At 37.0% G+C, this 19,041-nt stretch overlaps 1 protein-coding gene across 2 annotated transcripts in view; it reads right to left on the minus strand.

Moving 5' to 3' along the window:
* The window catches only part of ADHFE1 (alcohol dehydrogenase iron containing 1), a 388,378-nt gene that overhangs the window by 268,705 nt on the left and 100,632 nt on the right, over window positions 1-19,041 (minus strand). The window contains exon 5 of one of the 2 annotated variants that reach the window (XM_078687222.1): window positions 17,516-17,563. The exons of the other annotated variant lie outside the window; for it this stretch is intronic. Within the exon in view, the coding sequence (XP_078543348.1) occupies window positions 17,516-17,563 (48 nt within the window). The remainder of the gene's footprint in view (window positions 1-17,515; window positions 17,564-19,041) is intronic. 2 annotated transcript variants of the gene reach the window in all.

Genomic DNA, 19,041 nt, shown 5'->3' on the forward strand with positions numbered 1-19,041 from the left:
ATATATATATATATATATATATATATATATATATATATATATATATGTATTCACTGAAAAAACCATAGGTTATAGACCATATATAGTTAGGAATTAGCATTTATAAAACCTTATTTTACTCACACAAAACCATTGAAATTCGCATATATAGTTAGTTGCACTAACTATATATTTCGCGCACCCGCAATCCACTGCTGATGACGTCACATATTACATCATTCATGACATGGTCAGTGACATCACTGATGACATCACTGATGACATCTCAAATGACATCACTGATGACATCACTGATGACATCTCAAATGACATCACTGATGACATCACTGAAAACAACATCCAGTGATTTTATGTTTCTGTAAAGTTTAAATATGTCTTACATATTGAAGAATGAGTGGATGTAGAACTGTCTGGATGAAGGATTTAGTAGGTGCATGACTGACTGTATGAGTGAGTGATTAAATATGTCTCACTGAGTGCATGGGTTAGTGACTAAACTGTCTTAATTTGTGCATCATTATGTTTGTTGTTCTGTAAACTGCTGCATGTGTTGATCAGTAGCTATATGAGTAACTATATGGGTTATTGATTGGTTGCCCAAGTATTTGTATGGGAGACTGAGTGTGTGTGTTGGTGGTTGAGAGGTGTATGACTCTGTGCATAGATGTGTGAGCAGTTGATTCACTAGATGTATAGGTTCAAAAGTGCATGTGGAAACAGCTGTATGGGTGGTTGACTGTGCATGAGTGTATTGGTGAGTGAATGGATATCTCAGTGTTACATGTCAAAGTAAAGACATATGTAAAACACAGTATATGTGAGAGTTGACATATATAAATAACTGTGCATAAGAGCCAGTGAATGTGTGAGTGGCTGTATGGATCATTATGAAATTGTATCAGGGATTGTATAAGAGAGTAAATATGTGTTAGTATCTGTTTGAATAAGTAAGGTGTGTATAACTGTATAGTTGAGGAAATGGAGGTGTGATTGATTCTTTGCATGACTGACTAGGTGTGTGAGTAACTCCATGGATGAGTGACAGTCTGTGAGTGTCTGTTTACACTGAGTGTATATAAGGTTATATTAGAGTCTGAAGAAGTTCCTCGTATTATCACATGAATGATGTCATCAGTGATGTCATCAGTGATGTCATTTGAGATGTCATTAGTGATGTCATCAGTGATGTCACTGACCATGTCATGAATGATGTAATATGTGACGTCATCAGCAGTGGATTGCGGGTGCGCGAAATATATAGTTAGTGCAACTAACTATATATGCGAATTTCAATGGTTTTGTGGGAGTAAAATAAGGTTTTATAAATGCTAATTCCTAACTATATATGGTCTATAACCTATGGTTTTTTCAGTGAATTTTCAAGGTTTTGTAAATGCTAATTCCTAACTATATATGGTCTATAACCTATGGTTTTTTCAGTGAATTTCAATGGTTTTTTAATATCAAATATCAAAAGCTGTTAAATGTATTCTTCTTTTAAAGGAAAAATATATTTTATATGTATTTAATATAATTTTTTTATGTATATATATATATATATATATTTTTTTTTTTAGTTTCGCTACCGGTCCGCGCACCGGGTAGCTTCCAGTTAGCTCATTTTTATGCCGCGACCCGGTCCGCGTACCGGGAAACGTACCGTTTGCACAACTGCCGCGTTCGAGAACAACATCGTGACGCGTCGCGTAAGCGCGACGTATCGCGTTGCCGTGTAATGCGTCTTATGACGCGCCGCGTTCGCGCACTCGGAAGTGCTCCGGTGCGCGAAGCGCTCCGGGCGCGGAGCGGGACGCGTAACGTAAGCGTAACAGGTCATGTGACCTGTAAATAACACTTTTAATTGTTTTAGAACTTTTTTTCCCAAATGATGAAAACACCTCCTTCTTTCCTCACTCTGACTTTCATCTTTGTGAGAGGAAGACCTTAGTTATGGCATCTGTAGTAGCTGCAGCTGGTGGACCCCCACCACCACCACAACCACCTAAGAAGGAAGGACCACCTCCACAGTTCCTTCCCAACCCAGAGGAAGAGGAAGAAGAAGAGGAAGAAGACGTAGAGCCGAGGCAGTTCTTAAGTGAAGAGCACCGGAAATCCCACCACAAAGACAGTTTTATTTGGCAATTTTATTCATACCCTCAAGGCCAAAAAAAGGTCAATGCCCGACATGTGACATGCCTCATTTGTAAAGATGTTTTGTCTAGAGGTACAGACAAAAAGTATAGTTATGGTAACTATACTATGCACCGCCATATGCAGAGGTGGCATCCACTCAATTACAGCGTTGCAGAGATGCGTCACCTCCAAGATAACCCACCAACTCCTGTGGCCAGTACATCGGCACAGGTAACTATCGGGACCAGAGGCGAGGGAGACGGTCCCAAATATCCAACAGAATTTTGTGCACATGAAGATAGTGTGCCTTTATTGTGGTGACCTACTTTCATGTGCGAATATGAGTATCAATTTGATTAATAGAGCATTTGAAAACCACAAGTGCTCAAAACGCCCCAAGAAATAATTGGTTTTTTTGCTCCTGTTGAGCCCTTTCTAATGCCTGTTTTTCGTTGTTCCCCCCAAAAAAAACATAAAATTGTTCTAAAAATACAAAAAAAAAAAGGTTCAGAAAAATAAAAAAATATATAAAACAACAAAAACATTAAAAAAAAGTTATTTTCAGAACTACCTCCCATTTTAAAAAAATTACTAACATTTTTAGCACTCTTGACTTCATTTTTCTCATGGGTGCGCTTCCCGGTACGCGCACCGGTGAGCGCCCAGTTAGCGCAACACAAAAAAAAAGAAAAAAAAAATACAAGAGAAGGAGAGCATAAGAGAAAGAGAAAGAGAGAGTAATGTTAAGAGACAGACAGCAAGAGAGAGCAACACAGATGTACTGTGTAATACATAGTAAAACAGTGTAAAAGATATAACAAAGTGTAAGAGAGAAAATGAAAAAAATATAAGGCTGTGAAACAAAGAAAGAGAGAAGAAGAATACTAAAGCAGAGGCACATGAAGAATGTGAGTGGCTGTAAAGAGTAAAAGGAAAGAGAAAAAATGATGTACAAATAAAAGGTAATAACGGAACCAGATTTAAATAACACTGGTAAGGGAGAGAGAGAAAAAAGTAGTGTGCATAACTAAAGACGGATGAAATAAGATGGATAACATCGAATAAAGTTAAAACATGTGGATTGACAGAGAGAAAAAACTAAGAAAAGAAGAAGTAACAGAAAGGGAATAATTGAAGCAGCAAAGAAATGTAAATAACGTAGTGCGCTCGAACTTCAGGGAGAAAGCATAATGAACAAGTAGTGAAAGAGTGAAGAGACAGAGACAATTACAGTAAGATAGACGGACTGAGTGAACGGGAATGAAGAACTGTGAGAACAGAGGTACTGAGAAAAGGAGTGGAAGGAGTGCAGTAAGTAAATCACCCACACAACACAACAGCTACCCTACCTCAAAGCACTCTAAAATATTATTTTACTGTTTCTCTTTGTTTTCCCCTTGTTACGCTCCCCGGTGCGCTACCCATAGTAAAAGTAAAGAGGGGTGATAGAGGGAGAAATATTGAATTAGGATAACACATGGTGAGTGACAAAGAGAGAGGACAAAGAGAGTAAATGAAACAGTACCTGAATGGGCTTGAGTACAACAGCAAAAAAAGATAAGTAATGCAGTGTGTGTGACTTACAGGGAGTTAGTGGGTGTAGGTCGGAGTGTGGGTGTGTAAGGTGTGGAGTGTTTTGGTGTGGGTAGAGATGAGGGTGTGTGAAATATGTGTGAGAAGTGTATGAGTGTGGGGTGTATATATGTTCGATGTATGTGTGTGTATAGAATGTGTGTGTGTTTTTGAGGAGTATGTGTGGGAGTTTTTTTGTGTGTATGAGGTGTAGGTGTGGTGTGTGTGTGGGGTGTATGTTACAGGTGTGTGTATGTGTTGGGAGGGGGATGAGGTATATGTGTAGGAGTAAGGTAAATAATTAAGAAAAAGAGAATGAGTAAAGAAGCAAAGGAAGGGAACAGAGGGTAAGTGAAGTAAAGAATAGGGATCAAAAGAAGTTGAATATGAGAGGGTAAATAATGAAAGGGGAGTAAACATGGAGAATAAGAATACGTGAGAGAAGCAGAGTAAAAACACAGGAGTGAGGTAGATTGAGAAAATGTTAGTGACCTTAAAGCAAAGGGTGATAACAAACTACATTTTTTTAGTCATACTTACCATATAATAAATGTAACTATAATTTTTTTTTTTACTACAGTTGGTATCTGTGAAAGAGAGAAAAAAAATAACTTATAATTAGTAAAATATGTATTTTAAATTAAAAAATACAAATGAAGAGCTAAAAACATCATAACACTATTTAGAAATAAAGTTAGAGTGAAGAACACAGAAAGGGAAATAAACTAAGGTAGAAGGACAAAAAGAGGGAAAAAGAAATAGAAGGAGAACAAATTACAAAGAGTAAGGCATATAGATTCACTAAGAAAAAGAGAGAGAAGTACAGAGAAATGAACTGAAGGTAAGAAAGATACTAAAACAATGTGAGTTAGCAAAACTAAATCAGGAAACAGTAGTAAGTAAAAAGATAATGACTGAGACAGAAAACAGTCTAATTAAGGATGCATTTAGAAGAATGAGGAATAGAAGATAACAGAGTAAGAGAAGAACAGTCATACAGTGAAAGGATGAAGGGAGACAGAATAATATACAACAATTGAAGGAAATGGACTGAGGAAGTTATAACGTAGACACACTAAGAGAAAAACTGAGTGAGGTGGAGTACAATGAGTGAGAAAAGAAAAAAAGTAAGTCTGCAAAAAAAAGGAAAGAGAGGAGAAGACGACTAAAACAGTGGTACTGAGAGAAAATAATTTGGTGATGAAAGTAAAGAGAAGGACATTGAAAGAAAGGAAATGATGGATAGTAACGGAACCAGAGTGAAAGAAATGGGATGAAGAACGATGAGAGAGGAGCAGTGAAGTTGTTGTAAAAGAAGTGATAGAAGGTAGATAAACACAAGTCAAAATAACACAAGTAGAGTGAGGCACTGAGGACATAGAAGTAGTGAACGAAAAACAGAGAGAAGAGGTCAAAAGTAAAGAGCAAACAAAGATAAGCTAAGGAGAGTGGGTGATTTATAGTGATAGAGTGCAATAATACTGCTGAGAGAGTAAACAGTAATTACTAGAAGAGCAAAGGGGGAAAATACGGAAAAGAGAAGAAAAGCAGAAAGACTGAAAGCTGAAAAGTTATGCAAGGGAGAGACGGGATACACACAGTTGAAATGAAAATGAGGTGTTGTCAAAGAAGTGGAGTAAAGGAACGGGGGTTACAGAGAGTGGGAGAAAGACATTATAAGTGAGTAAAAAGAGCTGAAAGAAGATGAAATAAGGAAAGTAAGTGTCAGAGAATGGGAATACAATTTAATTTACACAATCCAAAGTATAGAATAAGTTCTACAACATGTTACATAGTTTATTTTTGCTGTTCTCAGAATATATTGAATTTCACTTAAAGCAGTGAGTTCAAATTACTCCTCATATGAGAGCGGGAAAAAAAAACACAATCTAAAAGATTGTGTTTTAAAAAAAAACTTACATACTGACAAATGACAAATGTACGCTAATCTTTGATTGACTTACTTTTCCTTGAGGTCAAATAGTATATCATGGAGGTCCTTTTCTCGTTAGATAGTATTTTGCTGTTCACTTAGAAATCCATTTCATCGACTTTCTACAAGAAAAACTCCAAGAACATCTGAAATATTTTCAAAATTTTAATATACTCCTTCTTGCACCTTTCCATTTGGCCAAATAGTGTCAGATGTATGAGTATATATGAGTACTCCTCCCGTCTTCATAGGCCAATTACCTTAACCTAAATTTTGACTGTAAAAACACTAGATATGAATTTATAAAGCCAAAAGGCAAACGTTGTTTGAAAGTCAAATGATTGTCGTTACATTGGGTCCAACCTTTAGAAGTTTTTAAATAGCATGTGTAATGCCCTGATGTTGTAGAAGGACCGTCATGAAAAATAATAGCTACAGTTTAAAAAGGTTCTTCCTGATATCGATAACTGAGAAGCCACAAAATCTTTAATAGAAGTTGTCAATTTAGTTCCATCAGGTCTACATCGTTGGAACATTAAAATAACATAGTGACCATCATTTTGTAGAAATAATGTGGACAGCATTGCAGACTTACATTGGGTACACACCATATTGTGATCCGCTGCTTTAACTAGATTATTGAAAGACACTGATTTGCAGTCTGGTAAAGTTAAATATATAAATCTTTCAGAGTCTATTCTAGTAGTACTTGATGAAGCACAGTTATCACAGTCATGTTGCCATTGATAAGAAAGGCCAAATAGATTTTATATATCTACTCCTTCATCTTGTAATACATCAAACATATACATTAAAAATTCCTGACAATCCTGCTGAATATTCTGTGAAAATTGATTTTGACCTGAACATATATCTAGAAGATTTCTAATTTCTGAAACACTTTCTATTTTAGCTCTATCACTACTACATTTGTCTAACACAGAATTCAATAAACAGCACAATGTTTGTTCCCGATTTTCAACAATCTGTCTTTGTAAATTTTGAAGAAAAAAAACAACATTAACTACTACAATAGCATAGCAGTTGACACCAGAACTGTTTTCAAACTGAAATCCAACAACATCTTCAACAGAATCCTTTTTATTTCTCTTTACAATTACACTTTTATCTACTTTATGCCTTTTTGCTGATACCTCACTGCAATTACTCTCATTTCTTCTTTTTCGGCCTACCACACGTTTTTCAATCAGAGGATATTGAGGCAAATGTGGAGCATACTCTCTTCTTAACCTATTGTATTCTTTTACACAATCTAAATCTGCACAAATCTTTGTTTCATCACACTCAATCAAGTACAATCCTGATAAAGTTCTGACTCGGGATAATGCCACATATGCCATACCCTCTTTAAACACAGAACTTCCAATGTTCACCAAAGCGATATCTACATTTAAACCTTGAGACTTATGAATTGTCACCGCATATGCCAAACAAATAGGAAACTGTTTTCGGCGAACATATAAGTCTTTCACGAGCAAAAATCTAGCTGAACAACGACAAATTTGTTCTATTTCATCAATGTCATCAAATTTAATTTTTTAAATTTCAATTCCATCTCTATTTTTGTAATTCACAAAACCAACAACATAACCCATTGCTCCATTTACCAGACCTCTTTCAACATTTAAATTCCTTCTTAAAACGACACGACAATTCAAACACACATTCAGAGTCTTTCAAAACCAGCATTTTCAGATATAGTCTTCTCTAATGAATCCAATTTTGATTTCAAATTTTCAGACAAAATAATTGTTGCTCCCATATGCTCTATTTTATCAATAGCTTCCAGTTTCACTATTTTTTCATTTTCTAACTGTAACATTTTGTTGTTGAACATGGAACATTCTTTCAGAGTTGGCAACAAACATATGCCAGATTTCTTCTCGTTAATTTTCTTAAATATGTTCTCTGGAAGAATGTTTTCATTTGGGTACAAATTTGAAATTAATCGTGCATGTAAAGCTTCTTTCCCTTGCTGACTTACTTTTCCGATCCTTACATCTTGTAGAATATTTTTATAATCTTCATCCTTTGCCTGCCGCATATTTTGAAGCAGTTCTGCATATTTAAAATTTAACCATATATTAACGTTTCCGATGCTCCCTAAGCAATTCCTGGTATCTTCATGAGTGAGTATTTTGAACACAGGTTGTCCTTTTACTGGAGTCAACTGCAGAAGATCTCCAAAAACAATAATATGTTTTCCTCCAAATAAGACATCATAGTCTGTTCTAAGAATTTCTTGCATCCTCAAATGCACAAAAGCACGCATGATATTTGACACCATGCTTACTTCATCAATGATAAGAAGTTTCATTTTCTTCAGGACTCTCGAAACTTCGGAACACGCATCTCCTGATAGCTTGTGATACTCCAATTTGTTATCATGCTCCACTGGCAGCATCAGTAAACGATGTAAAGTAATCCCTTTAATGTTATGTGCTGCCAGCCCAGTTGGAGCAGTAACAACACAAGACAGCGGTGATTCAGTCCTTTTCTGCAGATAAGTTGCAATGGCTTTAATCAGAAAACTTTTTCCAGTTCCCGCTTCTCCACTCACGTACAGTTGGACAGGCTTAAATGATGTACATGAGCACTCTTTTTTCTCATGACTGAATCCATGTTCAATCTGTTCCGTGACTTCGTCATATATCTGTTCCTGCTCAAGGTTTAGTTGTTTCACCAAATCTTCTAAGTTAACTACATCATCTTGACCTTGTTCCATAGCTCTTTCCACCTCATCCATGGCAGTAGCAGCTTCATTTTGGATAATTGGTCCTCCTAGTGGATCCTGACTCAATGAAGCAGAACTCTGACTGCCTTGAGAACTGTCTCTCGCAATCTCTGCAGCAATTGTGGCTTCTTGCTCTATTTCTTCATTCAACATTTGCAGATAATTTGGAAATACAGGACATTCTATGGTATCCTTCGTTGCATTAAAGGAGTCTTCATAACAGAGAAAATCTCCAAGAAGTTCCTCTTCTTCACGCCATGGTTTAAACAGTTGCAAAAGAGCCAAATAATAAAATTCTCTTTTATCTGGATTATCACAACTCAATTTGCGATGATTAATCAAATGACCTTTTTTCTGTTTCACTAGACATCCTTCACATCCAGTGACTCCATATATTCCATTATTGATATCTTCTCTGATGTTCCTCTTATAAATATATCTCTGCAGAACTTCATAGAGACAAGCGTTCTCAAGGTGATGACTTCTATTTGGATAGTATGTATCCAACATGTTTGTCTTCAAAATATCTGTACTTTCTGGTTCTTTCTCCGCCAAATACTCTATCTCTTGTACAGATTTCAAAACTCGATTTCGTGTTGCAGCAAGACCTAGACTCACCCAAATGATGGTTCTAGATTTGGCATAGAGACTTGCTGACGACAATCGATCAGAACATTCATACGCTCCAATTTCTCGATGCAACAACATCTTCAGACTGTAACTGTATAATTTCTTGCTTAGACTCTTTTCATGTGAAATGTCCTCCCACATTTCCTTTAGTTCTGTCTTTTCTTTTTTTGTGATGTAAGACGTCACATATCGAGCCACAGCAATAGAGTTGTCAGCAACGAATTGAATATCCATGTTAGCATTCCACATGGACAAAATCACTGGCTTGTAGTCGTTGATGTACTTGGACTCTTCGTCTCTTTTTAAATTGTATGTATTTTTTGGTGATTTCCTCGTCACAGTATGTCGCAGAGAAGACATCAAATTATTTACTCTTCCTTTAGAAATCACTGGTCGTGGAAAGCTGAAATGACATTTTGTGTAGAACTTGTCCTTGTTTCTGAATTTTCGACGACAGTACTTTCCACAACGATGGGATTGAAAGCGTAAAACTTGTTGCCTTAAACTGTTTTCTTCCGTAGTTTTCGGAACAGCACATGTTGAATACTCTTCAATGAAACTCATCACTGTCTCATCCGAATCTGTTCCAAATTTGGGTGCATCTTTAATCCACAACAACATATGTATGTGAGGAGCACCTCTCGCTTGATACTCCTTTCTCCAAAAGAAATCCAAAACCTCTCCAAGGGGAGGATTTTTTTTGTTGGTAATAAAAGACATCATAGCTTCAAATCTATGATTAAAATATCTGCATACATTCACTGGATCCAAAGAACACAGTTCTCCAGGTGTTTTGAATTCTATATTTTGTATATTAGCATTGGCCTCTCGTAGAAATTGAAGTAAGTCCTCCCATGCATACTCGGCACAGCAAAGAGTGGGGAACCATGTAGGAGTTCCTAAGTTTCTTAGCATACATTTCAATTCCCCATGGCGACGGTACCAATACTCATTTGTACCACGCTGACATGCCATGAGATTGATTAGATGAGATTCTAAAATATTATCTTGCAGATTCACTTTCTCCATAAAGTCCCTCGCCGAAACATTTTGTAGATGTGCTCCACTTTTCAGAATATGGTTTACTGCATAAGAAAGCCCAGACAAGTCACTTTCATACAGTAGATGAAACAAATAGGGAATGCATTGACGAAACCTTGCATCTTCAGCATATAATCTTACAGTTCGATATTCAGATGCAGGAATTTGAAGTGGTCGATCGTCATATCGTCCACCTCGACCTGTTGGAAATAGCTGTGGAAAACAACGAGCTTCCAAACTTTCTTCCCATACACTAATGGGACTTCCTTTTGCTGTTTTCATTTGAAACAATTCAATTGCATTCCCCATTACTTCTTTGGAATGCAAAGGATAAACAGTATAATGTTCATATATTTCTTCACTCCTAGACACATCAACTTTTTCAATTTGGCCGCCTGAACAATCACTGTCTTCATCTGTAGCTGTTTCCTCTGCTGCAACACATACATCTTTGTAGTACTCATTGTTTTTGACTAAATACAACGTTGCCTTTTTGACTTTCCTAACATCCACTAAATCTTGCCAGATTTTTTTACTCTTTGTTGGAACCCCATTAACTAGAATAACTAAAGGTTCCTCTTCTACTTTTTCTATACCAATTGTATCAATATTTTTTTTCAAATCTAGAGGCAAATAAACAACTCTTCCCTTTAATCCTCTCTGCAAATCTGTAGGAGGCAATTTCCCTATCTTATGCTCCATGCGAACAATTGCCTGAAAAGGATGGACACATTGAATCAAAATAGACTCATATGTATTTAAATCCATCAATTCACGGGGAATGTCTATCAACTCCAGATTATTATGAACAGCTCTAGCAGGCATTCTGTTTTGATTTAATTTGTCATAACAATATTTACAAATAAGCTGATCAGAACTCAAATCAAAAGAATTCTCCACCCACAAATAAGTTGCTAAATCTTTCCACTCCTAATTATCCATCTTTTCACTTTTTGCATATAAATCAACTAACCTAGTCTGAATCTTATAATGAGTCCGTCGACAACACACACAAGTAAAATTTGGCCTTTCACTTGATTTCACCTTAAACCTGGTAATTTCCTTCTCAAACTTTTCTGTATTTAAAATCTGTACATTGTCTTCCACATTACCTTGAATTGCTGTCTCAATTTCTACACTGTCCTCTTGCTCACGAAAATAACAAACCTCAATTTCTTCACAAATCTTCTTCACATCTAATTCTGTTCCATGCAAAAGAGCACTGTTTAATTGTTTAAGCTTAAGTGCTGGACTTTTTGCATAATACAACATTCTCACTAATTTCCTCATTTTGGTATGATGCACTGCTAACATCCTAAAATGATGAAAAACACTCGGACAGACTTTTCTAGAAAGACAAGCCAGTGAATGGCCTTCCAAACCTGTGATTCCTCTCACTCTGCAAGGATCTAAGTCTTGCAACAACTTCATTTTCTGCTTTAGACTTTTCTTACTATATGTACGTAAGAAATTACAAAACAAATCAATTGATTCCTGTCGCACACTACAAATACTACTACACTTCCAAGTGTACACTGGACCCTTAGTACGTCTCCCTAAAACTCCATCAGATAACACCTCTTCTGGTTCTCTAGGCACAAGTTTCTCTTTTTCAATCGGACAACCGTCTTTCACTTCATACGCTCGACCACTGGTGTCAACTGCATGCACTAAATCATTCTCCTGGAAGTAACCGCTCATAAAAAAATGGCTCACAACTTGAACTGTGCATTCATTCTCCAGAAAAAACTTTACAAAAATTAGTCCGATTAATTACTCTTTTCCATCTACTGTTTGATTTGAAAACATCAATTGTCTTGTTAAGTGTCCTAATTCTATTGATTATTAAAATAAATAATTTTTTCTTAACTTCAAAAGCCTGATCAACAATCTTCTCTACACTTTTCTTTTTCTTATAAAAAGCAGCTCTCTGTTTACCTTTCCTAATGTTTTTTAACAAATTTAAAACCACCCTATTGCGAAACATTAGTCTACGAATGTCTCTAAACTGATTCTGCCTTCTATTCCTATACATATTATTCTCTCCTGCTCCAGTTTTAGGATTCTTTGAAGTTCTCTCCTTCCTTTTCAATTTTACTCTCTCATTTTCTTTTTCTACATGGTGTCCATTATTTTTTCTGGATGTACATATGTTGCGTAAAAAAGACTTAGTTGTCTTACCAGGAGCTTTGTTCCTGTTTTTTGAAGTATCTGTTGTGGAAGAATGCTGTAATTCCGTTGCTGTTTTTGATTTTTCCCGGTTACGTTGTTTCTTTGTCCTTTTCTTTGTGGGCATCTTTGCTTTTTCTTCAAATAACGATTTCAATCTGTGTTAAAGAAAAACAGTAGCACATTATAGACCACTATTACCAAACAACAAAGCAATGACAAAAAGCAAACGATCAATACAGGGTTTCAGATCAGGTGAGGATTCTCCAGTGGTGCACAAAAGGTGAGGACTGTATTGAAAAATATACTGGAAGACAGCTCTGTCCACAACTACAAAGAAGATCAGACCTATGTCTAACTCCACTGCACTCTTATACACAGGCTTCACCACCTATGCTTCCCAAGAAAATATTGAGTTATATAGTTATATAGAATTGTATTTTATAAAATTGTGAAGCTCCATGAGAAAGCGTTTGCCTCAGTCTTATTCCTGTTGTGAGGCATGTGCAAGATTTTGCCTCAGTCTTATCCCTGCTGTGAGGCAGATGATTGTAAATAGGATCTGTGCTGTGTTTCCTAAATGTGATGTCAAAAACGATTTTGGAGAAAATGATTGGTTTTTACATTTTTGATTATAATGTGGCGCAGAGGTTTAAAAAGTGACGCATCCACCTACATGCATCAATTTTTAAATATGGAGCAAAAAGGTACTTGTTTGGGTTTTCCTGGGGAGCGTAGTTGGTGAAGCTTGTGTCTAAGAGTGCAGTGGACTAGGCTTCATGAAGCATATACCTGACTGCATTCTTAGACGCAGGTGTCAATTTGACTCTTTACAGTGATGTTAGCTGTGTTTTAAATCAGTGTAGGAATCATATTGAGTTTGTTTCCATAGAGGAATTGTATTTTTTAAAATTGTGAAGCCCCATGTGAAAGCGCTTGCCTCAGTCTTATTCCTGTTGTGAGGCAGGTGCTAGATTTTGCCTCATTCTTATCCCTGTTGTGAGGCAGATGATTGTAAATATGATCTGTGCTATGTTTCCTAAATTTGATATCAAAAACGATTTTGGGGAAAATAAATGTATTTTACATTTTTGAGTATAATGTGGCGCAAAGGTTTAAAAAATGACGCATACATGCGTCACTTTTTAAATATGGGGAAAAAAGGTACATGTTTGGGCTTTCCTGGGGGAGCCTAGATGGTGAGGATTGTATCTAAGTGTGCAGTGGACTAGGCTTCATGAAGCATATCCCTGTCTGCATTCTTAGAGACAGGTGTCAATTTGACTCTTTACAATTATGTTAGCTGTGTTTTAAATCAGTGTAGGAAGCATATTGAGTTTGTTTACATAGAGGAATTGTATTTTGTAAAATTGTGAAGCTCCATGAGAAAGCGTTTGCCTCAGTCTTATTCCTGTTGTGAGACAAGTGCAAGATTTTGCCTCAAAACACCTGTGTCTAAGAATGCAGCAGAGATAGGCTTCATGAAGCCTAATCCACTGCACTCTTAGACACAAGCCTTAACACCTATGCTCCCCAGGAAAGCCCAAACAAGTACCTTTTTTTGCCCCATATTTAAAAAGTGACGCATGTAGGTAGATGCGTCACTTTTTAAACCTCTGTGCCACATTATACTCAAAAATGTAAAAACCATTTATTTTCCCCAAAATCGTTTTTGACATTACATTTAGGAAACACAGCACAGATCCTATTTACAATCATCTGCCTCACAGCATGGATAAGACTGAGGCAAAATCTTGCACCTGCCTCACAACAGGAATAAGAGTGAGGCAAACGCTTTCTCATGGAGCTTCACAATTTTACAAAATACAATTCCTCTATGCAAACAAACTCAATATGCTTCCTACACCGTTTTAAAACACAGCTAACATCATTGTAAAGAGTCAAATTGACACCTGTGTCTAAGAATGCAGACAGGGATATGCTTCATGAAGCCTAATCCACTGCACTCTTAGACACAATCCTCACCACCTAGGCTCCCCAGGAAAGCCCAAACATGTACCTTTTTTCCCCCCATATTTAAAAAGTGACGCATGTATGCGTCATTTTTTAAACCTTTGCGCCACATTATACTAAAAAATGTAAAATCCATGTATTTTCCCCAAAATCGTTTTTGACATCACATTTAGGAAACACAGCACAGATCATATTTACAACCATCTGCCTCACAGCAGGGATAAGACTGAGGCACAATCTTGCACATGAAGCTTCACAATTTTACAAAATACAATTCCTCTATGCAAACAAACTCAATATGCTTCCTACACTGAGTTAACACAGCTAACATCATTGTAAAGAGTCAAATGTATTTCTATTAAACATGCACACATTCTTTATTCCTTTTAAAAAATGTAAAAACTATTTTTATGCTTCATGAAGCCTAGTCCACTGCACTTTTAGACACAAGCCTCACTACCTACGCTCCCCAGGAAAGCCCAAACATGTACCTTTTTGCACCATATTTAAAAAGTGACACATGTAATTAGATGCGTCACGTTTTAAACCTCTGCGCCACAATATACTCAAATATGTAAAAACATTCATTTCCCCAAAATCGTTTTTGACATCACATTTAGGAAACACAGCACAGATCCTATGTACAACCGTCTGCCTCACAGCAGGGATAAGACTAAGGCAAAAGCTTTCACATGAAGCTTCACAATTTTACAAATTTCAATTCCTCTATGCAAACAAACTCAATATGCTCACTACACTGAGTTAACACATGTAACATCATTGTAAAGAGTCAAATTCACACCTGTGTCTAACAGTGCAGTCAGGGATAGGCTTCATGAAGCCTAGTCCACTGCACTCTTAGACACAAGCCTCACCACCTACGCTCCCCAAGAAATCCCAAACATGTACCTTTTTGCACCATATTTAAAAAGAGACACATGTAATTAGATGCGTCACTTTTTAAACCTCTGTGCCACAATATACTCAAATATGTAAAAAACATTCATTTCCCCAAAATCGTTTTTAACATCACATTTAGGAAACACAGCACAGATCCTATGTACAACCATCTGCCTCACAGCAGGGATAAGACTAAGGCAAAAGCTTTCACATGAAGCTTCACAATTTTACAAATTACAATTCCTCTATGCAAACAAACTCAATATGTTTCCTACACTGAGTTAACACAGGTAACATCATTGTAAAGAGTCAAATGTATTTCTATTAAACATGCACACATTCTTTATTCCTTTTAAAAAATGTAAAAACAATTTTTTCCCCCCAAAATCGTTTTTTACATCACATTTACAAAACACAGCACAGGTCCTACGTAGAAGCATTCCATGTCACGACTAAAAATTCACTATTTTACAAAATACAATAACTCTATGCAGTAAAAACTTTTTACCAAGCATTATCAAAAAGCATGACACAAAGCAACATGTAAAGACCACAATTTCCTTCCAAATCTTCTCCATAGAGTATACAAGTCTCTATGTATATTAAATGAATCATAACTCACCTTTACAAATGCTTTAGGAGATTCACAACAGTGTCAGATACACACACCAATATTTCTTTAGCAGAGCAAAAGGTATGTTCTCCAGGCACTGCAAACCATAAAGGCACATAAAACCTCTAATTCTACACAGATATCCCTTTCTGTTAACCAATTAAAACTCTTCTCTCTCTATTTTCAAACCAACACCCTTCCCCCCCCCTCAGCCCTTTCTACCTGTTACCATAGCAACTCCCTCCTCACTGAGCTCCCAGGGTTAACAGTTTATTCTACAATGTTGCAAATCACCTCTGCAAGGATGTTTGACCTGCAAATACACCAGCTTATCTGGTGTAAGGTTTCTTTAAATAACTTTTTTTTAACCATTCAAATTACTTCTTACACAGAACACAACCATGCACCCAAACTTTCAGTTTTCACCTATCTCATTCTAACAGTCATTGCTTGTGATTCAAGAGCACTGAAACTCCACAGTTTTTTTTTGCAAACTCCTATTATTCCAACTGCCATTTCTTTTCCACACTTCATCTAACTGCACCAGAATCTCCTCTGACCATGTATTCTGTCTGGATTATTGGACATAGCTATATCCACTGGGCTCAAAGGTATGCTAGTACCAGAAATTTACACAACCTTGATTTATCAAACGTGAACATAAAATGGATTGGCCACAGAGGATTAAAATGTCACCAATTGATTCCATTGGTGAAAACCTTTTTGCATTTGCCACACCCTGACCTGTTAATTGTGCACTGTGGAGGAAATGACTTGGGCACTTTGACTGGGGTAGGTCTGGAAATGCTTTTAAAGGACACCTTTGAGCAATTGATGGCACTTTTTCCACAAAATGCCTTGGTATATTCCAATATATGCCAAAGGCAGAAATGGAAGTGGTCCAACCAATTTTGTCCACAATTTGAAAAAGCACGGAAACATGTGAATAAATCTGTTCCTGCTTACATGAGAGACTATGGAATGGGTTCAATATACAACAACAACAGGCGTTACAACATGCAAGATATTTACAGAGAAGATGGTGTGCACTTCTCAGATGAAGGGAATAGAATATTCCTCCTGAATTTAAGACTGTGCATTGGTACCTACTTGTAGGTACCTAAATCAGCCACAGAACCCAAAAGCCCTTTTCAGGGCTACCCTATCTCTGATCACTCCAAATGATTATCTTTTTCTAACTTTTTTCACTATTTTTCACTATAGTACGCTCCCCGGTACGCTTCCGGGTGAGCGTACCGGGCGCTCCCCCCGCAAAAAATAAAAACATTTTTTTTCTTGTTTGCCTATTTCGGCCTCCTAAGACCCCCTCAGAAAACCTAGAGGGTCAAGCAGTGCCTACGATGCCCCCTTATACCCATTCCCAACGTTGTTTGTCCTCCATTTTCTGTCTGAAATCTACCGAAACACAAAATGGAGGGCTGCCGGTACGCGTACCGGGGCGCTCACCGGTGAGCACTCCCAAAAATTTTTAAAAGTTCATTTACATAAAAACCTCTGTAGAAAAGTTCACCAAATATAGAATAGGCAATACTACATACCAGTCCCTACCATTTTCCCAAATTTGGTGGAATTCCATTCAGCCATTTGGCCTGTAGCCCTGTCTAAATATCCTGAGGTAAATTACATAACAAAAACACATCTGAAGTGTTAGAATTGACAACCAATTAAAATGTTACTTTCATTTTCTATTTTTTTTTCCTGACATTTGATTGGTTATGTACATGAATATAAATGAAAAATGAGAGGGAAACACGGCCATTTTGACTACAACTACCTGAGGTACATCTTGAAAGGATTTTCGCATTTTGTCTTCTTCACCTCTCTGTAAAGTAAGTTGATAATTTGTAAGGGGCACTAAGTTATTTTTTAAAAATGTTTTCTGATAGTTATTTACTGTCCCTCTGCTATAGTTATAGATAGAGATGGGCTCCTCTGTTATATTTATAAATTGACTTAGGCTTCTCTGCTATAATTATGAATTTACTTACGCTTCTTCACACACACTTTTTAAACTTTCTACTTCCTGCCTGTTACCATACATTGCCCAAAGTTAACTTCACTATTAAAAAATCAAAACTACCTGTCTGAACTTAAACCCAACAGTGCCATACTTCTACTGATTTTTTTAATGTAAATTTCAGCACAAAAATGGAAGGAGAACAGAACATTTCCTTTGAAATTGTCCTAGAGATGAACAATGAGGAAATCATTGAACCCATTGACTTGGAATTCATGGATGAATCACGGGACCATGAACTTCTACAATGTGTAGAATCTGTGGATTTGTTAATTCAATATGAGGACTTTTCTGACAGTCAAATGTTGGAAGTTATGTTCACTCAACAAGAGAACATTTCGGACAGTCAAATGTTAGACGTTCTATTAAATTGTGAAAAAGAATCAGAAAAATAAATGTATATTTAATAATCAAAAATTGTTCGAGACATTATTCATTATTATATGTAATTCATAAACTAGTACCAAATTGATTATAATATAAAGTCAGACTTATAGTATACTGTGCAACGTATTTGTGTTACATAGTAATTTTGCTCATAGTTACTTCCATTCTCCCACTATATTATCTCCAATGTGTATTTGACATCTCTTTTTCATCTCCTGCCTCCATGTTGTTTCTGCTTCCCTGACAGACTATGGTATAGATTCCATATACCACAATAACTTCTGTAACAACATGCAAATTATCTACAGAGGAGACGGTGTACATGGACTTTAAGACTCAGCATTGGTACCTACATGTTGGTACTTAAAACACCCAAACAACACAACAACTCTATTCAGAGATACCCTACCTCTAAGCACTTTAAATTATTATTTTAGTGTTTCACTTAGTTTTCCCCACGTGTAGACGTGGGGGAGGTGTGTGTGGGGGATGTGCATGGGGTGTCTGTGAGGTGTGTATGTGTGTGTGTGTGTGTGTGTGTCTAGGGGGGATGAGGTGTATAGGTGTGTGGGGTATATGGATGTGGGTGGGGATATGGGTATGTAAGGTGTGTGTGTGTGGGTGTGACTGTGTGGGGGGTGTGTGGGTGTGGGAGGTATATGTGTAGGATGTGTATGGATGTGTGAGATGTGTAGATGTGTCTGAGTTGTCTCTGTGTGTGTGGGGGGAGACGTGTGTGGGGGGAGATGTGTGTGGGGGGGAGATGTGTGTGTGTGGGATGTGTGGGGTGTGTCTGAGATATTTGTGTGTATGTGCATGTGTGTGTGTGTGTGGTAGAAGGGGGGTGAGGTGTGTGTTTGAGTGTGGGTGTGTGGGTGTGTGGGATGTGGGTGTGG

The sequence above is a fragment of the Lissotriton helveticus genome, chromosome 4_1 (genome assembly GCF_964261635.1).
Source record: "Lissotriton helveticus chromosome 4_1, aLisHel1.1, whole genome shotgun sequence".
Lineage (NCBI taxonomy): Eukaryota > Metazoa > Chordata > Amphibia > Caudata > Salamandridae > Lissotriton > Lissotriton helveticus.